Source organism: Chaetodon auriga, chromosome 23 (genome assembly GCF_051107435.1).
Source record: "Chaetodon auriga isolate fChaAug3 chromosome 23, fChaAug3.hap1, whole genome shotgun sequence".
NCBI lineage: Eukaryota > Metazoa > Chordata > Actinopteri > Chaetodontiformes > Chaetodontidae > Chaetodon > Chaetodon auriga.
In genome coordinates this window covers 10,108,815-10,132,147 of record NC_135096.1, presented here as the reverse complement: position 1 = coordinate 10,132,147, position 23,333 = coordinate 10,108,815, and the positions used below count along the sequence as shown (strand labels likewise).

Below are 23,333 nucleotides of genomic sequence, written 5' to 3'. Positions count from 1 at the left end.
GCGGAGGCAGTGTGATGCCTTGGGCAATGTTCTGCTGGGAAACCTTGGGTCCTGCCATCCATGTGGATGATACTTTGACACGTACCACCTACCTCAGCATTGTTGCTCACCATGCTCACCCTTTCATTCCCTGATGGCTGTGGCCTCTTCCAGCAGGATATCTTGTCTTGCCACAAAGCAAAAATGGTTCAGGAGTGGTTTGAGGAGCACAACAACGAGTTTGAGGCGTTGATTTGGCCTCCAAATTCCCCAGATCTCAATCCAATCAAGCATCTGTGGGATGTCGGATCCATGGAGGCCCCACCTCACAAATTACAGGACTTGAAGGATCTGCTGATAACATCTTGGTGCCAGCTACCACAGCACACCTTCAGGGATCTAGTGGAGTCCATGCCTTGCCGGGTCAGGGCTGTTTTGGCAGCAAAAAAGGGGACCAACACAATATTAGGCAGGTGGTCATTACGTTATGCCTGACCGGTGTAATCTGAATGTCTGGACAGCAGCCAGAAACGTTTCAACATGGCGGTTGCTAAGCTTTTATTTTTAAAGTCATGACAGGATGTTGTCTTATGACGCCTACTCTGTACTGTTTTCCTTACCAGGAAATACATTGAGGACTTTTCACTTTTACTGTTAGACCAGCATCCTGGGAAGTGTGACTACAGCCGGTAACACCTACTTATTTTGTGTTTTGTTGCCATTTTCGCGAGCTAATGAACTAAATGATTCTGCATTTCGATCGTCGAGCAGTTGCCAAGTGTTAGACATTACGCAATGAAAGTGACAGTGACTGAGTGGTTTCTTGCAGATATAACAAGCTAGCTTAGCTCGCTAGCTAACTCCGTGGGCAAAGTCAAACGTCTTTGGGTCTCTCTCCGCAGAGAAGCAAAGAGCTCCACCGAAGTGGGCTGTGCAAGTCAGAGTGTCCAGCAGGTCGGCTACTTCATCGGCTTTTCTTCACGTCCTTGCCTGTAACGTTGCTTGAAATGGCTTTGGTATCAGCACTAAGAAGACTGGGTTGCGTCAAGCTAAGAGAATATTGGACGGCGGCTGGGACTTCGGGTGCCTGTCTAAGGGGTCAGAGGAGTTTTTCCACCGTTACACAGTCTCTGAGGTATGTAATAGCGTGCGAGTGCAGGGCAGAGCTGAAAAGTCAGCTCTCCGTACCGCTGTGAACTTCATTCAGAAAACAGGCATTTTAATGCGAACACGACTGGCACACGCCCGGCACAGTATCAGGTCGAACATGAGCCAAGGCTTTCAGCGCACTCTGTTGTCCCTCAGTTTGATTCTGTCCCTATCGAGACACCTGTGAAGGAGCGACCAAGCAGCCCACATGACCCTCCATTGGAGTCAGTGGTGAGGAGGCATTTAACTAGACCAACACGGCAACCCGTGGGTTTTAATCAAGGCAAACGGCTGCTTGATTCGGCCTATGGACCAAGCCTATATAAACAGATAGTGTGGTTGTCTGAAAGTTCTAATGTGTGTATTGCACCATTAAAGTGTGACTTTTGTGAATGTAGTTTGGTGTGAAATGTTTTTCCAAGATAAATAATCTAATTATCCAAAACATCCGAGAAGTGGTCAAACACTGAAACAACTTTTATATGTATATTTTTTCATGAGTGCCTGACATTGTTTGATTTCAGTGTTTGAAAACTGGTACGTGCCACAGAACAGCAGCAGAGTTTTGTAGGCTTATCATCTTAGGAAGAGGCTGATTGAACTTACATGGCCACAAGGCTAAGGTGATCCATCTCTGTTCAGATACAAGGCTTCGATCAAGGCTGGGCTTCCCAAGGCCAAACAGCTGGTTCAGTTGCATAATGGTTGTTGACATGCAGCTCAGGTTGAAGGTTTGGTGTGCCGGGCTGGCCTTAAACCAGTGTGCTCACGTCAGGCAGGCATGGCTCTCCCTGACCCTCCTATAACTGTCCCTTTTTTTTTTTTTTCCCCTTTAAAAAAAATCCACTTTGGCGATCCAAGTTTCATGCAGTTATTTCCAAGTCTTTTGTCTTAAAAGGTCATGCAGTGCAGGAGAGTTTGACATATTTCTTTTAAAGCAGTTTACACAGGGTTCCCACTGGTCCAGGAGCTCATGGCTGGAGAAAAGTGTCTAATGTTGTCAGGGAGTTTTACAATGAGGTCACTGAACAGGAATACTTGTATACATTTTATTATTAATTTATGGAAAGTAATGCAGTTTGCAGCCTTTAATTGTATATAAACATCTGAAATACGAATGTATAAAATATTGAAAGGCAAACAGGTACTTTTCCACTGCAATTGCAAACAAAATAAAATGGGAATATCAAATAAAATATCGAAACCAAACACATACTGGACTGATGAATCTGTCGGGCCTTTGTCTGTTTCATGAAGCTGAAAAAGTTGCCGTCTTCATTTCATTCCCAGCCAGACAATCACTGCTGTTCAACAGTGACTTGACAGGCGAGGCTAATCGGATGAAGAATGTTGATCCTCGACTTTTACTACCAGGAACATTCACATGCTGAATGCAGTCAGGAATTGTCAGCTCTAACCATTGTAACACAAAGAAACTGAGAAATGACCCTCACTGTATCTGTGGTCTTCCTGATGTCTATGAACATTTGTTGGTGGATGCTGCAGATGGATGTATGTTCAGCTTCGTTTGAGTTAAGCTACAGACAGCTGCTTTAAAATGGGAGTAACCTGTGCTTTTAATAAATAAAATGTAAAACTGAAATGATTTCATGTGGTTTGCACTGTTCTCAGTTTCACACAATGAGATTTTGAGGCTCTTTGTAATGTGTGGTCATTTGAGAGGAGTATAATGATGAGCTGTGACCACCAGAGGGCAGTGTGAGACAGGTTGGTGCAGAGCCTGGCAGGTAAAAATGAGTCATTTGAGGGGAATCATCAAATATTTTATCCTTGAGCTCTGTTTTTCTGACTGCCATCATTAGGGAGTATTTCAGGTTTTGGTTCTTGTCACTATCTTTCCATGTAATCAAAATAAAATATGTTCTCTGTGTGTATGTTTTTCAGGTCAGACAATAAGGTGACGGTCCACTTCATCAACAGAGACGGGGAGAAGATCACAGTGAAGGGGTCACCCGGAGACTCGCTGCTGGATGTCGTCATTAATGAGGACCTCGACTTTGATGGTTTTGGTATGTAAGTGCACGCACAAGTGAACCAATCGGACATGACACAGACTTTTGTACAAGGCAGCTGGCAGGGGTAAACATTTTCTCTTACACAGTTCAGGGCTGCAGAGCATGTGTGAACAGATAGCTGCCTCTGTTTACCTGAGCTGAACCTCGCCCATCAGATAAAGTTGTAAAAGTGTGTGTGTGTGTGTGTGTGTGTGTCTTCAGGAGCGTGTGAGGGAACCCTGGCGTGCTCCACATGCCATCTGATCTTCGAAGAGGACGTCTACAAGAGCCTGGGGCGAGTCACAGACGAGGAGTTGGACATGCTGGACTTGGCCTATGGCTTGACTGACACGTAAGGACACACACACACACACACACACACACATACACACACGTCTATCTACAGTCTATCCAGTAGTGGAATTATCAGCAACTTTAATTAGATTTTTATAGAAATTTTGAGCATTTCTCAGTTGCAGCATGTTATAAAATTAGTCCATTTGAATGTGTTTTTAATTTTTTCTATGACAACAAAAGTCTATCTGCATACAGTATGAGGCTTTGATCACACACACAGTTGAGTTTTTTCTGTGGAACGTGCTGATAAAAATGATGAGATGGACAACGTCGGCCTTGTTTAAGAAAGTGGTCTCACACCCTGCATGATATGATGATGGTGATGATGAGGTAGTCCTGTTGAGGTAATGAGATTTGTCAGAGTTGATCAGTTAATCAGCGAGGGACAAAGGAGCAAACACAAGAGAACCCCCCCACACACACACACACACGCATGCGCGACCAAACTTAGAGACAACAGCAGGCCGCACTGTTCAACGAGCCGAAAACACAACGCTGATGTATTATCGCCTCAGGCAAACAACTTGTGCTTCAGCTTTGGGGAGCAGAGTCGTGGTATTTTGGCTCTTGGCTTGTAAAAATTTCTAAAAGTTCAATAAGTATGTCGAAAAGTAAAGTGATTCAACTCGAGTGGCTTGTCGACTGATGATTTGAATCATCAGCCCAACATGACTCTGCAGCTCCCCTCAGCTCGACGGAGCTTATCGGTGGAATGCAGCATTTAGCAGCTGAAGAGCCACATATTTCCTTAAGGGAGTCCTTTTTAAACAAATAAGACTGAGTACTCCTTTTCCCCCCACAGATCTCGTCTGGGTTGCCAGATCTGTCTGACGAAGTCTCTGGACGGCATGGTGGCCAGGGTTCCGGAGAGCGTAGCGGACATCCGACAGAGCAAAGATGGATCCTCTTGAGCCCGTGGACGCAGACGCCGTGCTTGTGCCCGGGCAGAACTGAGGGTACGACGGCTGGTCGGTGCAGCTCTGTCAGCACTGCTGTATCTGCTCGGCCGCCACCGTATTGTTTCCTCCCTTTTTAAAAGAAAAACAAAAAAATCCCTCCAAGTCACAGACAAGAGCCAGCTCTCAATAACCAGGGTGTAAGAATACAGGACTTTGATTCCAAGTGAAGACAAAATTGCTAGGGTTAGGGGTTTGTTGGTGTTTTTTCTATAAAGTAAAACTGCACTTGGCAGTATTTTTCGAGTAAAACTAACATTGAGTGCACAGGACAGTCTGTGATGTTCTCTAATGGTGACAAAGTATAATGATATAAACTGTAATCTACTGTCAGATTAACCACTGTAAGAAAAATGTGACTTCCACGTGTCTGTGGGTGACACATGAGCATCAGGTTACAGCAAACAGCAGGGTTTTTATCTTACTGTCATGGGTTAACCCCCAGACTCCGTCCTGCCGCTGCTGTGCCTTCAGTGCGCTCAGAAAGCATCTTTTGCTTCTCTTCAATGACTGAATCCACGTCGATGTTCGTGTAGAGACTCTCTCCATGTGTAAATCCATTCATTTCCACTGAACAAGGAGATACACAGCTGGAAAACCTTTGGCTGAAATGTTTGTTAACCAATGCAACTAACAGTTCCAACGCCTTAGAGATTGTGATGATGCTGACAACCCCCCCCCCACATTTATTATATTCTACACACATGTATACCCATTCTGTTGTTTTTGATCAAATCATGTAACCATGTAGTTTCATTATGTGATTGTACATAGCTAGAACACACACATATATCTGTGAAAAGAAATCTGAGAAATAAAAATCCCCTTTCTAACGGCGTCTTGAACTGTCAGTTTTTACGTTATTTTAATATTCGGTTTGAAATGAAAATATTTCGGCACGTCCTGTTTCTGATGGTCCAATGACCAGAAATGTCGGGTTTTAATCAGATTTTCACTCACAGCTCATTTGCAAATGCAGATATTTATTCATATGAACAGCGTATGAATGCATGTGTATAGAAAGGAGGCGTACACAGTATAATAAAGCAATAGTCTTGTGGCCTATTTAAAGAGTTTTGAGCTGCATAAAATACAAAGCTTGATTGACACGAATGTACTCATTTTCCCCTTTTGGGATCATATTATTTACATAATAGAAATATTGGGACAGGATGCACGTTAACTGAAATCAATACAGGCTTGTGTGAAAACCACATTGTTGGCAACAAATAGAAAACAAGGATCAGACAACAAAACTGAGTTACTGCGTGTATAAGCTGGAACTCGTGTAATTTAAGTGCGAATGCGGAGAAGCATTTGAAACGTGCGCAATGTAAGAAAAAAACGTCACGCTTTTATGATTCGGACTATTTAAAGGGCAAAGCTTCATCACCGTCATCTAGAAAAGTCCGCTCAATAAAAGTATTCCAAGACCTCCAAACGCTCCAGTTGGGAAAAGCAGTATGAACATCGGAAGAGACAAAAAAAAGCACAGAGCTTTATAGTTTCCATTAAAATATTAAATAATTAATAATCACATGACCTTAATCTACAAAACTCAACTTGTGTAAATGTGGACCTTTCTAAAGATGCTAACAGTAACATGAAGTGATGGTTCTGAATCTAAACTGTAGTCTCGACTGTGTGAGCTGCTCTTTTGGATTGAACACTGACTTGGTGTGAAAAACAAAGTCACTTTGTGGACCCAGGCTGCTTAAAAAAAAAAAAATCCTAATTATATCCATAATGTCTCCTCTGAATTCTGGTCAGATGGAAATATTGTGCATTAATTTTTCAAACAGTGACACCCAGATAGCTTTTATAAAGTCGTGTGTGGCGGTGGTTAGCTTGTTTTCATGTTGTGTTGACTTTTACAGGCATCAGTATTAAAGTGAGTGTTTCATAACCAGTGTTGCACAATCCTGAACAATTTCTTAACTGTGCTTTAGTTCTCACGCTTGGACGTTAGTTTGTTGTCCATACAGTACTTTTACATTACATACGGCCAAGCATAACGCAGCTCTGAGGGCAGAAATTAAAGTTAGACCTGACAACTTTTTCTTTTTTAGAGCTCAAGTTAGATATCGGGCAGTAAAAGAGATTAGACTTTCATTATGAAAGAAGGCATCACCAGGTAGTTTGAATTGGCAGCTTTGAACTTTGGCCTGATAGAGATTAAAAGACAATCCATCTGCTTCGACTCTGATTTATGGTTACAAAGTAATACTTCCTCTGCACGTGTAAATCCAGCCTTCAGGACATTCAAGAGAAAATGTTTAGATTCCCTTAATGGCAATAAGCTCTAGGCAAAGTTTAAAGTGTGCTTTGTCTCCTTCATTTGTTTAAAAAAATGTAGATAGTCTTGAGTGAAACTAGTTTTCTTCCTGTTTCCCAATTTCATTTAGTCCTGTCACAGACTCAGTCAATCAAAGGGTTCTGAAGATAACATGTCTAATGAAACACTGCAGCAGTCATTGTTAAGGTGGAGAGTACAACAACCGATCGTTTGTTTCTTCGGTTGGAAACGGCAGTGACGTCATGTTTTTCTCATGTCGACTGTAGGTCAGTGATTTGTGTTTTGCTCCAGCTTACAGTCACAATCAGACGTAGGACTCTTCAGCAAACAGAAGCTGGTCAAAGTCTGGCTCCGCTGCGGGATCGCTGCATCTCTTCAGCCATTCCCTGCGACTCTCCACCAGGGCGAGCGCCACCTGCTGGCTGCTCTGGGGGTTACTGCACGGGTGAGAGGAGAAGTAGTCCCTCACTGCTTTGGTGGCGTAGGGGGAGAGGCAGAAGCGGGCCTCTGCTGTCCTTCCCTGTGGATCCACCTCAGCGGCCTTCAGTCCGGGGTCGCTGGGCAGCCTGGCCCGTGTGACTGTGGAGGCTCGGTCCACAACTTGCCGCCCGGGTTCTGAGCCGCGGCGTTGGTAGAGCCTGGGGTTGCACTGCTCCTCCACGGAGTGAGACTTGCTTTGCTTGAACAGGGACAGAGCTGGTCCTCTCTGCTTATAAAATAAAGATGGCGATGGCTGCTTCAGCTCGTTCACTTGACTTTCTGCTGCGCACCCCTGTTTGGTGGGGCCCCCGGTGTTGGCATGGACGTCACTGAGCTGCCTGATGGATAGCGGGGGGTCTGAGGAATGGACCCAGGGGGATTTGGGAAATTGGAGACTCCCTGTAGAGCGGTGGTGGGAAGGGGGGCTGGATGAGTCCTGTTTCAGATGTCTGGACTTGTGGGACTCCTGGCCAGGCCTTCCCTTGACGTGGCCCCCTCCTCTTCCTGCGTCTTTTGAAGTTCTGCAGGATGATTTGGGCTTGGGTTGGCTGCTGGACATCAGTTTTCCTCCTCCCTTTTCACCTGCGACAACTTTCCCTAGTGTGAGCGTCTTATCGCTGACTCCTCCCTGTGAGGAGAAACATGCAGTGAAGAGAATTTTAACTCAGAGGTCAACTTCCAATGATTCAGAGCGTCTGCATGGCTCATATGGTTAACTTGTGATCATACCATTGTTATGGTTCTAGGATGGTCTGGCACCAGATTTGGATGGACTTCGTCTTAGTTCATGACCTCGACCCTGTCTCAATGTTTTCACCAGTTTTGGTCTGATGTTCACAAATAGCTCATGTTGTCTGAGTCCGGAGTTCCTCAAAACTACTTCAATTAATGCCATCTACCACACACTTAACTTGGGGGACTTGTCTTGTGTCCGACGGTGTACCAGCAGAGATCCTGAAGTGTTTAATGGTTTGTGGAAAGTGCTGGAAAATACAACTTGAAAACACCCCACTAACAGGCTCAGAGAAGCCATGGGGAAAACAGTGCATGGAGCCCAAATATTTCATATTTTTCACATCTACAAAGACTTAAATAGGTCAGAATTCATCTGATTTTCCTGGTAAAAAAAAAAAAAAAACAGTGTACATGCATGTTTCAGTAGAAGGAGTTGGACAAGTAGCAGTAAAGGCAATGCAGTAAACAGATCTAGAATCAGCTCTAATAAAAATGCATCAAATGTGCATGTAAGGAAGGCTGCCATCTTTTTTTTCACCAATTAAAGTGAATAACTCACACCATCAACCAATTATTAAACTTCACTAATGATGTCAGCACTGAGCCATGCGTATTATATTTCACATAAAGAGTGTGTGTTTAAATTTGAGTGTTGCTGGACTCAGACTCACCCCGGTCTTGTCCTCCTCCTCCTTCTCCAGGTTGTCTGGTTGGGTTAGTGACAGCCTCCGGCCTTTCTTCAGCCAAGAGTTTGGGTGGAGGCCCCTGCAGGCTTTTAAGGTCCCCCAGTTGAGTTGTTCTTTTGGTGGGGAGCCTTTTGGACATGTCCCCAGGTCTGGATGTCCACCAGAGGTCAGAGCAGAGCTAGTGGTGAAGGGTGCAGAGGGGACGGAGGAGGGAACAGATGAAGAGGAGGAGCTGAAGGGCAGCTGTGTCTTGGTGGGGTAAAGCCCCCGTCTGGTCGCCCATGCGTGGTCACTGCTTAGGGAGTCAGGAGAGTCCAGGGGGGAGCAGGTTGGTGCAGGGGAGGTGGTGGTGGAGGAGAGGCTGGAGGAGCTCGCCTCAAGAGCTGCTGACCTCCCACCACGTAGGTTTAACGTGGTCTCACCTCTGGAGCGCGTGTGAGCGAGTGTGTGGCTGCCGGGCTTCTCCGAAAGCTCTTCTTCACCATCTTCATCCTCACCAGAGAGACCTTCGTTGCTCCCTGAAACGCACGGCCCAAACTTGGCCACGTACGCGATGGCCGGCTCTGAGCGCCGCCGCTGTCTGTGCCGAACATCCAGACACAGCGAGTCCAGGGTGGAGGAGGCGTCCTCAGTCGGCGCGTCCTGGCTGGGGCAGGAGAGGAGTGGGTCCTGTCTGCTGCCTCTGGTTGTCCTCAGTGGGTGCACCGTCAGGCCATGCGGACTGTCAGCCTGGGTCTGGTGTGCATCTGCGTCTTGTTCGTAGTCGCTGAATGTGAGGATGGAGTCCAGGCTGCCTTGCAGCGGTTTGGGTCGAAGGCGTCTTCTGCTGCAGAAACCCGGCGACCCACCGCTGCTGTTGTCCAGCTCATTTTCTAGACTGTCGTATGACGAGTCGGTCAGAGGGTACAGCCAGGAGTCTGCTGGTTGAGGGGAAGGATGACGAGTTCATGCAGAGGGAAAGAGGAGGGTGACAGCAAGAAACAAATCATAGCTCAGGACTTAGTAACTGCTAGCTAGTAAATACTGTTACACCGTGCACTGTTTTTGTGGCATTTTTATCATAAAGAAACAATGAAATGAAAATCACATTTTCCAGCTCCTAATGCCTCTTTTTCTGTAAAACGAGAAAATATTTTGGATGATCCACACTGAACTCAGGGAGGGCGGTTACACACTATTTGTGTGGTCAGAGGTGTGCGTTTGGATTTCAGTCAGCAATAACCTGTATATTTTCAAAAGAATGTGGTTGAGTTGATTTGACTCTGATCTAATAATACAGACTGTTTGATGTGACCAAATACACAAAAAAGACGTGCAAAGCTGCAACTGTCATGTATCAGCTGTTTCCTGTACCTGATCCCGTCTCGTCTGTGTTGAGTCTTTGCGGCAGCCCTCCAAACAGGGAGGACGGATCCTCTCCCAGAATCTGCTGGCAGTGTTCAATCATGAACTTCACCAGCTCACAGACCTGCAGCCGACAGAAGGAAGAGAGACTGATGTTTCATGAGTACAACACTTTTTTCAAGGCTGCGTGGAGGCACCCTGACACTCTGATCTCCTGCTTTCTGCATTTAAAGTGCATCAATTCTGAGCTGCAACTTGTGTTACAATGCTCAGTGCTTTGTGGAACAAAGTTTGCTTTGTTCCTGTCCACATTTCAAAAAGTCAAAGTACTCTAAAATTAGACATTTTACCCTTTCTAGAAAGCCGATTGGAGACATTCCTCATTAGAGGTGTTACAATCCACTCATTAGCACAGGAATTAACAAAAAACAAAAATAACATTCAGTCGACAGATTAGGCAGCTCAGTGTTTGTGTGAATGACAGTTTGAACTCAAATATCTTATAAAACATTTTCAAGAAAATGTGTTTTTTCCTCCAGTTGTCCTGATCCCAGACCAGCCGCAGTCGTTTGGTTATCTATTGTTTCTTGGGTTTGCAACTTAAGTGCTACTTTTCTGTTTTTTTTAAGGCCCGTGGACATAACGAACAAACTCGTATTTGTCACTGAGCCGCGGCGCGGCTTAGACAAACTGATTTCATTGTGTTGCAGCAATCTTGAGTGACAGTCATTACAGCAGAAGTGGCCAAAGTTACAGCAGCCAGCTCTATTGAGGTCTGGGTCAAATTCCATAATGTATTAGCTGTTAAACTGATATTCTGCCACGAAACTGAGTGTCAAACACTGGGCCCACTTTCGGTCTTTAGGGCTGTGAATCTTAGTTTCTTTGGTGGAGAAAGTGCCGGAACGTCTTTTTAAAATTCTCAAATCATTTGTTTGCTCTCAATCTGCACACTCAGGATGCTGCGAACTCACCAAATTTCACCAAACAAGGCTTCTTCCAGAAGAGCTGTGAGGAGGGCTGGAGCTATCACTAAGCTAGCCATATCATTAGCCATAAATTAGGCACAACTTCCTCCCACTCTTACCTTCTTAGTTCCTTCTCCCTCCACCTCAGGGCTGGAGGGCGCTCCAGGAGGCCAAAGCATGCTGGGAGCAATGCACACTGATAAATTGAAACTTGTCATCTGGTTCTCCTTGGCGTTGACCTGGATGCCATGCAGCATGGCTAACAGGTAGCGCAGCAGAAGGGCATTCTCTTTGGGCAGACGGCAAATCATCCTGCAGAGGGACAGAGGGACAGAGGGACAGAGGGAAAACAATCATATTTATGTATTAGTCTGTTAGCCAAAGCTCCACACCTCTGCAAAGTCATGCCATGGTCCAACACTGATGCCCTTCAGTGGTTAGAATAACATAAAGAGTCTCATCATATGACAATAAAGTAACAGTACAGTGTGTGCATGGTACCTCTTTATGTCCTGCACTTGCTCTTCCTCCTCCTCTTCTTCCTCCAGCACGTCCATCCATTCTTCATGCAGTTCACAACACAGCAAGCTGCCTGGGATGCTGCGCAAGAAGTCCTAAAAACATGCACGGATCAGTGTTTTCCCTAAGATGACGACTGTCCTAAAGTGTATCACTCACAGCAAAAAAAAAACACACAAATCATTGTTTATTACTCGTCTTTGTCCCTGAAAACTCCTGATTGGTGTATTTCTACGTATTGATGAATTGGTGTAAGACATTTTTACTTGGTTTCAAAATAAAAATGGACTGAGACAACATCATGGCCGTGACAGAAATCTCCAGTGCAGCCGTGCAGAGATGTGACACAGTTTAAGCGCTCGTGCACAGAAGCTCTCTGTTATCCCTCCAGATAATAAGAGATGATAATCCAGATCACATTAACAAGCCCATCTGAACAGCTTGTCCTGCTAATGTAGCTGCAGAGTGTGTCACACAGAGGCTGAGTAGGATGGATGCAGATTAATTTTGTGCTTACAGATGTGAGTCTGCAAGGGAACTAACACAGTGATACATGTGCACTAACACAACACACTGAATTTGAATGGGGATGTTTTAGGGGAAAGTGCTTCCTGTCAAATTGATGTGTAATCAAATATACACACACACACACACACACACACTGTGATACCTTAAAGACTCCAGCAATAATGAAGACGTGGTCTCTTGTGAGAGGAAGCTCAATGTTTCCGCTGTCCAGAGAGTCCCGCAGCTCCCGGACAGCCCGAGCCCCCGCCGGCCGACGGAAGATCCCCCGCGTCCATGAACCCTCGCAGTGCAGGAACGCCAGCATGTCCTGGTGAGAGAGGAAGTGAGTTGGTTCTTATTAATTGTATATCATTGCAACACTGAGTGAGAAAGAAGCAGAGACAAGATTTGATCTCCTCCTGTGGATCCCAGCTCTAAAGTCAAACTGGCATCATTAGTTAAAATGAGTAAGTAGTTTACTGAGAGCTTTGTGTCCACTCACCATGACTGGCTTTGGCAGCGCGTCCTCCACACAAACAGAGCTGAGCGGCTGGCCAAACAGGCAGCCTCGGGCCGCGCCGACCGTCAGTTCATTCAGGTGAGAGGAGGAGCCTCGCCAGAAGGCCCAGGTCATGAGAGAACGCCTCCTTTTAAATGGCTTCTGAGGCAACTCTGAAACAACAACGCGGTATCCCAGAATCCATCAGCACTGATGCTCAATCTTATGCTTCTACTGTTAGTGTAAAATGAATCTACACCTGCAGAAACATGCAGCGTTTCAATGGGTCGAGGCTTCAGGATGAACTGGCACTGCTTGTACACCTGCAGCTGCTCCACCTGCGTGGCCCTCTGTCTGTCTGCAGGTGGTGCAGCAGCGTCCCTGCCGCCGCCGCCCCCCTGCGATGTCATGTGTCTCACATGACTCATCTGGATACTGAAGGGAAACTCGTGACCTGAGACGGAGGAGAAGCGGCAGCATCACTCCCTGGAGGCTAGTTATAGTTGCTATAGCATCAGCACCACCATAACATCACATTGTTAGTCAGCACACACTCCGTGACCCCAGCAGGAGCAACACCACGTAACACACACTCCTCTCTGGGAATGAATGGTACTAGTGTGTCTGAAAAAACATCTCACCCCTCTGTCAAAGCTCAGAGGTGGTTCTCAAACCTTCTCTGTCATGTCCCCCTTCAGAAAAGAATCATGCCATACAACAACAGGATGTGACGATCCATCGTCAGACTAGTCTCAACCTCACTCACTGACCGATGAGAGGGTAGGGGGCGTTGTCCCTCTTGGAGATGACCCACAGCTGGAAGTCCTTCACGTTCCCCTGAGCGAAACGGAGACAAAGATGGTGAGAAAAACAACAACGTGGCCTCAGAGAACAGGATGCCTCACAAACCACATCACACTGGTCAGGAGACATTTTGGGAAGCTGAGCTGTGACAAAGACAAGTATTCTCCTTCACTTTTCACATGCTGTGTGTTTATATCACATGTAACTCGCACAACGAAGCTGCTTAGGGGCTGAGTAAACGTCCTCTGTTGTCTGTGTTTGGTAAGAAAATGTTGGCGCTGCAGAACTTTGGAGGCAACACGGGGTGCGTTCCATTCAGCTAATCCTGCTTCCTCTCATCCTCACTCCTCCATCCTCCAGCTCGTGACCTGGAAATCGGCCAAGGCCATTACCAAGAACGTTTGGATCACTTCAGTGTGTTTCGGATGAGACGAGGAGCGAGTCGAGAGAAATCACAGGCGCTTCTCTGAATGGATGGCGACCCTCCTTCGGTGTGACTCTGCTTTGTGATTGGTCAGCTGATCTGATGGGATGGTAAACAGGCTGGCCAGCTGCTTTCTGTGGCTGATGCTGCTAAATTTGAGAGTATAAAAAAAAATCTGATAACAGTCTCATAACAGTGTGTGTTTAAAATTTTCCAAACCTGAACACACAAACTCAATTAATTTGACAAAGACAACTTGTGCTTCTTAACGACCTCAAACGTTGCTTTGGCATTTCTGTACTGATATTTGTCACTTATACATTGATATGATATCAGCAACAAGCTGATGGATCTCACTCTGGTCCAGCTCTCAGAAGTGGAGCACTGCCATTGCACAAACACCTCAGCGTTCACATATTTAAAACTTTCTTCACTCACTATGATGCTAAACTGCTGCAGGGCCAGTCGGACCACCTCGTTGGTTGAATCCGAGTTGCTGACAGGAAGCGTCTTGATCTAATTGGAGGAGAAGGCAGCAGACACACGCAGGTCACACTGACATATTTGGATCAACAGGACAACACATGCTCCATGTACACTGAGGAAAGAGAGCCGAGAACTACAAATACACATGAATCAGTGGAAGAGAGGCAGAGGTCATTCAACATCTCAGAGGCGGCTAAAGTGGGCAAAAAGAGGTTTAAGTTTACAGATGCACATGTAACAATAGATGAAGGCGACTCAAACATTTAAGTAAACTTACAACAGCAAAAGTATTGATTCCTTTCCCGTACACTCTCAGAGGAATGGTTTTAGGCTCTTCTGTCTCCTTCTCCTCTTTCACCCGGCTGGAGAGGAATCAAAAAGCGTTAGATTTCCCTCCACACACGCACACACACACACATATACACACACACACACGTGAACACACTTTTTGCTGATGTGTGAAGGCGAGAGTTTACCTTTTGAGGAGGGAGAGCCATTTGTCTTTCTGTTCAGCTGAGCTGAGGGGAACATGGAGAAGAACGTCACACTGTGGCGGATCTGTGTGTGCGCGCTGATGCTAACTGTTTGGGCCACTTTTAAGCTTTTAATGGGTTTTATCAGTACTAAAACAGATTTCTATTCCAGGTTAAGCAGGATACTGGTGAACTGGCCTGCTGTGTTTTTCACGTGCATGGTGGGATTTTCCGTTCATGTGGCATTTAAGGGCACGTTTACAGCATCACCAACATAAACGCATTTTACCGCCTCTGACGTAATGAAGCATGAACATGAACCATGAAGCTGAACAAGGTTTATAGATACCTAATATCTGAGCTTGACAGTCACTTTGGGAGTCCTATTAAAATATCTCCTCAGCCTCAGTCCAGTTTAAGACCTTATGTGTTTATGTGAACATCAACAGGTCATCATCTGTGTGTACAGACGATAAACACATTCCAGCGTGTGTGTCTGGTCACAGCATGTGTGTAGATTTATAGCAATGTAAATAATGACATCACTGGGCTGGTTTTTAAGTACCAGCGTGTGTGTGTGTGTGTGTTTCTTTTTTTTTTTTACCTAAACATGGCGACATAGTTGCAGGTGGGCCAGCCCATGACGAAGCTCCTCTCCGGGTGGGTGCTTCCCTCACACACCTCGTCCATGCAGCCTGCCGTCCACATCTCACACACTCGCACCTGGGCTTTCTGTTTGAAGTGGTTGGCTGATCTGTGAGCGCAGAGATAGAGCAGCGTGAACGCGCCCGCACACACGCACTAATTTTAACCTTCGACTGAGGCATTAACCTAAATCACCAGTGAAGGGCATGAGGGGCAGCCAAAATGTTCCTGAACTGCTCCACACGAGGATAAAAATACAGCAGCAAACACCTGTGCTTACTTGGCTTTGGCAATCACCAGCATGTCAGTGAACAGGAAGAGGTGCCTGTCCTGAGTCTGCATCCCGGTCTTCAGCTGGGCATGTCCGTAGAGGAGAAAAGACCTATCAGAGCTGGCGAGGAAGGACTGGACCAATGGGCAGGTCTCTGGGCACACAGGAACCAGGAAGCTCTCTCTGGAATGCAAACACATGGAGTCAAGAAACGCTGACACATCTTATTTTCCACACTCTCAATACTTGCTCATTATGGATCCATTAGCCTGATAGCAGCAATGAGTGTTTGCCACAGGTTCGATGGTGATGCTTGAAGACTTTCGAAGACCTGCAGACACCTAGATTAAACTTTTTTATTCATTTTTTAAATTATCATTATTATTTATACTTCTGATGCAGTACTGCTGCGTGTGTGCATGTGTCAGCAGATTAAGGAGGATTTTTTTTTTTGCTGCAGCACAACGAGACAACAACCATGTGCAGCTTCTTCTGGCACTGTTCCTTTTATGGCTTATTTCCATTGTTTTGCTTTGCGTAGATTTCGTACCTCGGACTGAATGCATTTCCCTCTTTAGATAATAAAGTTGCATTTGATTTGTTTTTGATAAAGTGCAAACAAGCATATCTGCTCTACCACAGCAGCCCGGGCTTCCAGCTCTACTGTCTGCTCCCTCTCACTGTTTGTAATACAGTGAGTTGCTTTTGAACCAGCGTGACTGTCTGGTAACGCTGATTGCATCAAACTTTTCTATCTCAGGAGATATTTTGAGGTTTTCAGTGTTCGTTTATCAGACGGCTTGTTTGTTGCTCTGAACAGAAAGAGATTCTTATGATGCAGTCAGTGCCTCTTTTATTAGATTATTCACTTCAGATCTCTCTCGTACCCTTCATCACTGAGATTATCTTGCAAATACTGACTTACTGAGTTTCCAAGATCCACTTTGACTTTTGTTTGGGATTCAACAGAGACTGATAGGAGATCAAAGAACTTGCATTATGAAATTATCGTTATGTTCATTATGTAAGGGAATCTGCAGGTTATAAAGGTCAATCTGAAGTCACAGCAGGACAGTACTTGCATCCTTAAATGGATGCTTTTCCCAGGCAGCGTCTGCAAAGGAATCCTTAAAGATTGTTAATAAAAAGGATGTCAGTGAAAGGGTTGGTGTTACCGAACGTTCATTGTAACAAATCACTGATCGTTTTACTGTCCGAATTTTTATTTTTGTTGACTAGTTTTGCTAATATCACAACCAGGACATCATTTAAAGGAATAGTTAGACAATCAGGGATGCAGCCTTTGTCCATCACCCCACAAATCTCTGGAGCACAATACCTATAGATATCAGGGAAGCCAGCTGGCTCATTATCTTTAAAAGAAAGCTTAAAACTGATCTGATGAAACTTTTGCACGTTGCCTCACACTTATGCTTTGCTGCACTTCTTTTAAAATGCTGTATCTTACTTGATTTGATGCATTCTATGTCATCTGTTTTTAGCTATATTTTGTGACTATTTTTTGTGATTTTATGCATTGTCTTTATTTTCATTTACATCCTGATTCTATCCTACTTTATTCTCCATCTTATTTTAAATTCTGTTTTTATCTGTTTTTCTGTCCAATCTGTCTTTTCTATGTGTTTGTTGGCAAGCACTTTGAGTGGCAATTCCTGCATGCACAGTGCAATACGAATAGTGTTTGGGTTGAGAATTATGTCATAAAACAGGGACATACTGTACACACTGTCACCCGTCCAGGTGGGTGGTGTTCAGCAAGGTGCCCCACCCTCAGTGGGAGCCTTTTAATGAGGTTATTTCTTCTTCACTTTCCTGGTCCATATGTTCAGAGCAGAGCTATTAATAGACAACTGATCCTTCTGATAAGTCCAGTTACAGGAGGATTATCTATCCGAGTGTATTCAACACCTCGCTCAGGGTTGTGCCTGGGGCATGTGAGTGTGCATGTGTGTGTGTGTGTGAGTGTGTGTGTGCGTGTGTCACCTCAGTGACCTCTGTGTAAGAGAACTGGATAAACCGTGACTGTTTCTGAAGATGCTATAAGTGACCTACTCACCCTGTTGAGCGCTGCTGCTACCTGAACATCAACTATCACCTGACATCTGACTTCCAACATGAACACTGGGATGGTTTCAGCTGTGGGATACAAATGCTTCACATCCCTCACCTGATTGTAGTGTTTCCTGTTCTTCATTGCAGTCAAAGTGGTCACACTATTTTTACTGAGCAGGTGCAGCAGGCTGGAGTCACAGCTCGTGTGTCACTTTAAGTGTTTGCGAGGTGAACCTCTCTCAGATGCTTTGGCAGTATTTTCATCTCTTCTGTCAGAGCAACTTTGAACAAACTGTCCTGTTGACACTGTTACATTGACCCAGATTCATCTGCGTGACTGCAGATGTTTATACTAAACATGGGAAACAAGCAGGAGCATGAATATGCTCTATGTGTAGACGTGACTGAGTGTATATTTGATATACTGTGAATATCTGCATGTCTCCGTGTGAAATATGTGCTGGCTATGACAACAAAAATCATCTCCTGACTGCATAAGCATTTAAAGGAAGACCGTGCACGTATAAAGCGGGGACTTGCATTTTGCACTGGTCAGTTTTGTGGGGAAAATCCTGTCTTTGAAAAGCAGGTTTAAACACAGCACAGGTGGGATTTGCAACAGCCATTAAGACATTTGTGGTTGGAAAAGAAACTTCACTTTTCCTTTTTTCTGCAGAAATCCCGACATCACAGCAGCAATTATTAATGTAAATTCTTACTTTGTAAAAACTCTCCTGCATCAATCATATCACCAGTGGTGATGATTGTAAGACATTTATCAAGCGCGCGGCACCATTTACCTACTACATGTAGCCTTGAAGTGTGTTTTACAGTACCTGGAGAGAGTCTTGGACCTGGTGAGAGCCTTGGTGATGACCAGAGACGGGGCCGACTGGCGCCGATAACTCTGAGACTTCATCCGCTGAAAGAGGCAGAGAGATGACGTGAAGTTTTCTAATGAAATATTATCCACATTATTAACACAAACGCACTGACAGTGGCATGCAAAAGTTCGGGTACATTTGTGTTTAGGATCATTATCCTGTTGTAAAAGCCACCCTCAGTGTGATGTTTGCCTCCACAATTTGTTGGTATTTAATCAAATCCATTCTTCCCTCGACCACTGGAATGTTCCCTGTGCCACCGGCTGCAACACAAGCCCAAAGCATGATCGATCCACCCCGTGATTTACAGTGGAGAGGTGTTCGCATGAAATTTTGTGCCCTCTTTTCTCTAAACATACCCACTGTGGCCTCATCTGGGACCAGGTTTGAGGAGTCACAGTATTTAGAAAGCTCTTAAATGTGCATCACTTGGCCTTTCCTAATGATGACTGGGCACAGGCCAGAGCTCTACGTCACTTCAAAACCTCCAGTAAGTCCAGGTGACTTTACCAGTTCACCAAGTATGAATAATCTTTCCTCATATCCTCATAGCGGTCTCCACTCAAACGTTGAATAACGTAAAAACCAGCCGTAAAATAATCTTAAAGAAACCACATCTGACCACGCTGCCCTGAACACAGAATTCACTCCATGCTTATGTCATGCTGACACTTCCCTCATTAGTTACATAAGCAAACATGCAACACATTCATCAGATCGCTGGGACTGACGGTGGCCTCCAAAGGGACGGGAACAGCGGGCTGAGGCAGGAGAGGAATGCTGGAGCGTGGAGATTAACCAGGTGACAACATTTCACCGCCGGTGTCACCTTCAGCACCCGGTCTGTCTCTGCCATGACACTCCTGACCTCTCTCACACTTCAACTCCTCAGCAGAAGCTGGCTGGAAATTCCTTCTCAATTTAACTTTTACTCAGTGTATCTAAGTGTTAAAATGATGTCGCTTTATAATGACATAATGTGCTTTTCAATGTACCTTTTAAGATGAAATAAGATTTAACAGGAATACGGTACTTCATTACTGAATCAATCCACAGCTACCACTGCACTGCACCCACCAGCTGCCTCTTGCAGCCCTGCAGAGATCCTATTTTTCTCTGCTGGATCCTATTATCCTCGTTTCCCCATGAGGATCATTAAAGTTTCATTTAATCTAATTGTAGAAGGATTTGTGGAAGGAGTGTGAAGCACGGTGACAAACAGCCATTACATAACCACAGGTCTTTCATTGTATGTCAGATTAACACTCTGTGGGACGGTCGCCTAACAGTTACTGTGTTTAATGTGATTATTCTCAGCCAGATGGGAAGACAGGTAATATAAGTTTTATAAAGAAGAGCCTGATGTGAACAAGCCTGAGAACAGAACACCATCTGAGTCTGACTGCAGCCATCGACACTGACGCTCTGTAATTGATCGCAGTTTGCAGGTAACACTGTAACCACAAGGACTGCAGGATAGAAGACCTGTTCAGTTCAGTTCAGTCATGATGGTCAAACACAGAATCATCAATCTGCTTCTGTCCTTTACAGAAATGGGCTGTGTTTCAAACATAATGAAAAAATGTTCATTTGTCTTTTTTTTTAGTATGATAAAGACTTATAGCAAGCTAAACTCCATTCTCAATAATCATGAAAGTACAATCCTGATTCCAAAGAAGTTGGGACGTGATCATTTGCTCATCCTCTCTGACATCATCCTCAATAGAAAACAGTTCAAAGACAATGCTCCAAAAACACCTGTTTGGAACATTCCACAGGTAAACAGGTTCATTGGAAACAGGTGATAGTATCACGACTGGGTATGAAGGGGGCATCCTAGAAAGGCTCAGTCGCTCACAAGCGAGGATGGAGCGAGGTTCACCACTTTGTGAACACATGATTGTAGAAAGGATATTAGCACAGAGGCTCAGGAACACTTTGTCAAACTGCTGTCTGTAAACACAGTTTGTTTGTAAATGACTGCATTATGTGTGCTTCACACAGGGTCCCAACTTTTCTAGAATCAGGGTTGCACACTGAAGGATCCCTTCAATAATTCTATCAATTAATAATTCAAATTATCCAATTGATGCTGAGATATTTCAGTCTGGACCAAAGAGCTGGACTGACTGACATCCCCCCCTGAAAAAACTAGAGAAGATCAATCCCCCTCCATCCTGTAGCCACCGTCCACACCTGAGGTTTAACATTCCACAATGTAATATGATTGATTTAGGAGTGTCACACGCTGGTGAAACATTCCTTACACTCCGGCCACACTGTTACCTTTCACTCCTCAAAATAAACTAACATAAGCTAACATGGAGGGGTCTGGCAAACAAAGCAACTGACCAACACCAGCCCAGCTCTTACATTACTGACTGTGTTTCAACACAAAGCAGCTTTAGAGCAAATTCATTCACAGAGGCTGTTTCCAGATCATCACACTGCCAGCAGGTGCCGCAGGGCTGAGAGGAGCAGGATTCAGCTAATCAAATGCTGACGTGGGTTCATTACAGGTGGAACTGCACGTCTCCGCTGTTCACTGTCAACAGCTGTCACAGATCAGCGGCATGACAGTGATGTGCTGCATTCCTGGATCTTTTTGATTCAGAACATGATGCACCTATGAGGAGCTGGAGCCGACGTGGCATCAATCAATGATGAAAACGAGGACGCGGCGCACACTGCAGCCTGTGCATCACTGTCCATCACTGCTCTGACAAACGAGCCAGGAACCAGACACATTCAGTTTAAGAGGTACAAAGCTACATTTTAAATGAGTTCACCATTTCACGCCTGACAGTGGAGACTAGGTTTGAAAACTGGTAAAATTTGTACACAAGTGGCATCAAATGTTAATGATGAATACTGAACACACTATAAAAATGTTGTAAGCGAATACATTCACATGTTGTGTTCATTTTTTTGTCAGCTTGTGTGAAACATCCCTGAAAACTGTGCACACAACCACTGAATGCTCGACAACAGAGCATAACATAACTACTGTGATCACATACATGACTACACAAATCTTACAGCGTGTCATTCAGCATTTTAACTGTTGAATGAGGACAAATTACATACATGTATGAATATTGTGTAACCACGTATTCACTATTTGTTCATGCACCGGTAACAGATACTTAATGAGATTTACTAATAGACAAATACATTCAGAAACACTCAAAGTGTCCACATGTGCTCACAATTACATTATATTGTTTTATCAGCATTTATTACTTAATTATACAAATGATAAAAATGTTATTATGGAGAGGATTTCAAATAAAATACAAAAACACTATGAAATAAGACAGAATTAGCTTGCATGATGAAAAAACTACATTTCATGATAATGGAATTATCGGCTATTAATCACCTAGAATTACTTTTTCCTCCTGTTGCTCATCACTTTAGTGGAGCTCGGAGCATTTGAGGCCAATTACTTTGGAGATACTTTCCAAAAGCCTTAATTACCGGTGTTTTTAATCACCTGGTGTATCCAAACGCGGGTTTCCAGCCACTTCATTACATTTCACGGTCTTTTCCATTTGCTATGGCGCAGCACTATACTAATATTCCTATTATTAATGATTGTCTGTGGTATTTAAGTCCTAAACCTCTCAGAGCGGTACTTTGGTTGCCTGACAGTCTTTCTGGAGGCGGGGTGTCACTGGGGTATGAGCCTTGAACTCTGAACTAACCTCTCACCCGACTGGACCGCGCTTACAATGCACCCATTCATGCGCCAGCTACCTCCGAGGAAAATAAGCTCGTTTGCGCACAATCATCTTGAAGTTACCTAAACCAAAAGTCAGCAAATTTACGCGTCATCCTCTTTTCCATGACTATTAAAAACAGAGCTATCCATTATCAGTAACAAAGCCTGTTGATCATGGATAGAAATGTCATACCCGTTTGTTCTCTTGCTGTCCGCCGCCGCGGCTGAGGCTGTCCTGCTGCTGCTGCTGCTGCTGTGGAGACATGTTGTCCATCCAGCCTCCAGAGGCCTTACGGCTCACTGTCCGCCTGTTCTCAGGTGATGCAGGGGAGAAAGGAATCCCATTACTAACCTCCGTCTCCGGCAGAATGAAACCATCTCAACACTTGCTGGAAGAAGTCACTGAAAAGTTTTAGCCGGCGACCCTCAGCGCGTAAATGGAAAACACGACCTGCGAGGAGGAGAAATCAGTTAAGTTCAAAAGTAAAAACCAAGTTCAGAAGAAAACAAGCTCAGATGATCTCTCTATCTCGCTCCTCACCATGAATGAAAGTATGTGCTGTAACCAAACGCACCTCCTGTCTGGATTATCAGCCGCTGTGCCACTTCTTATTGCGCCTTTACGCACAGAACGGAGGCGGCGCCAACAGGCTGCAAAAAATAGGTTTAACTATTTTTAACCACACTGCTCCATTCATCTAGCAGACAATCAGCTTTACCCTGAAGCAAACAATGAAAAAGGTGAGATCATTAGTTAGAGAAGAGATAAATAGAACTTGTTTGCTTTGGAGATCAGCTTGTTTCACGAAATTCTCGTTCAATGACACCAAACTGGATTAGAAACATGCGCAGAAAGAGACGCGTCTGCATCTGCTGTCCATCAGCAGAAACAAGATAATTCTGTTAGTAAATTAGACTCATACAAGCATTTCTCAGAAGCATATTAATCCAAGTGATATCATTATCTCCTTATCTAATGTTAAGATGAATGAAAGTGTATATACTGACTTCAACTGTATCCTAATGGTTTGCAGCTGCTCCAATAGACAACAAAGTCAT

At 44.6% G+C, this 23,333-nt stretch overlaps 2 protein-coding genes across 4 annotated transcripts; one reads left to right on the top strand and one right to left on the bottom strand.

The window, feature by feature from the left end:
* The first annotated feature begins 597 nt into the window (after positions 1-597).
* On the top strand, positions 598-6,004 carry LOC143315986 (adrenodoxin-like). The gene is made up of 5 exons (XM_076723633.1): positions 598-668; positions 882-1,114; positions 3,034-3,158; positions 3,366-3,495; positions 4,303-6,004. Exons 2-5 carry the CDS (start codon positions 987-989, stop codon positions 4,409-4,411), a joined length of 492 nt encoding a protein of 163 aa, XP_076579748.1. The 5' UTR covers positions 598-668; positions 882-986; the 3' UTR covers positions 4,412-6,004.
* Positions 5,420-22,918, bottom strand: LOC143315985 (rho GTPase-activating protein 20-like). Of its 3 annotated transcripts, none has more exons than XM_076723630.1 (17): positions 22,850-22,918; positions 22,468-22,725; positions 18,503-18,588; positions 15,603-15,776; positions 15,282-15,431; positions 14,681-14,722; positions 14,482-14,566; positions 14,157-14,234; positions 13,261-13,327; positions 12,750-12,944; positions 12,494-12,663; positions 12,155-12,319; positions 11,467-11,579; positions 11,085-11,277; positions 10,007-10,121; positions 8,639-9,573; positions 5,420-7,860 (listed from the first exon to the last, which is right to left on the bottom strand). In XM_076723630.1, the coding sequence occupies exons 2-17, from the start codon at positions 22,546-22,548 to the stop codon at positions 7,057-7,059; spliced, it is 3,453 nt and encodes a 1,150-aa protein (XP_076579745.1). In that variant the 5' UTR covers positions 22,549-22,725; positions 22,850-22,918; the 3' UTR covers positions 5,420-7,056. The 3 variants fall into 3 exon arrangements, with proteins under 3 accessions (XP_076579745.1, XP_076579744.1, XP_076579747.1); XM_076723629.1 differs by having other exon boundaries at positions 22,816-22,896; XM_076723632.1 differs by having other exon boundaries at positions 8,639-9,570; positions 22,816-22,896.
* Positions 22,919-23,333: the final 415 nt, after the last annotated feature.

What these genes read in the sequence shown, in the direction of transcription:
- LOC143315986 (XM_076723633.1), top strand. Translation starts at nt 987, where the DNA reads ATGGCTTTGGTATCAGCACTAAGAAGACTGGGTTGCGTCAAGCTAAGA. An exon ending in ACCGTTACACAGTCTCTGAG is followed by an intron (nt 1,115 to 3,033) that starts GTATGTAATAGC and finishes TATGTTTTTCAG; the next exon opens with GTCAGACAATAAGGTGACGG. An exon ending in GCCTATGGCTTGACTGACAC is followed by an intron (nt 3,496 to 4,302) that starts GTAAGGACACAC and finishes TTCCCCCCACAG; the next exon opens with ATCTCGTCTGGGTTGCCAGA.
- LOC143315985 (XM_076723630.1), bottom strand. Translation starts at nt 22,548, where the DNA reads ATGGACAACATGTCTCCACAGCAGCAGCAGCAGCAGCAGGACAGCCTC. An exon ending in TGCAGCAGTTTAGCATCATA is followed by an intron (nt 13,328 to 14,156) that starts GTGAGTGAAGAA and finishes CGTTTCGCTCAG; the next exon opens with GGGAACGTGAAGGACTTCCA. An exon ending in CGCTGCCAAAGCCAGTCATG is followed by an intron (nt 12,320 to 12,493) that starts GTGAGTGGACAC and finishes CTCTCTCACCAG; the next exon opens with GACATGCTGGCGTTCCTGCA.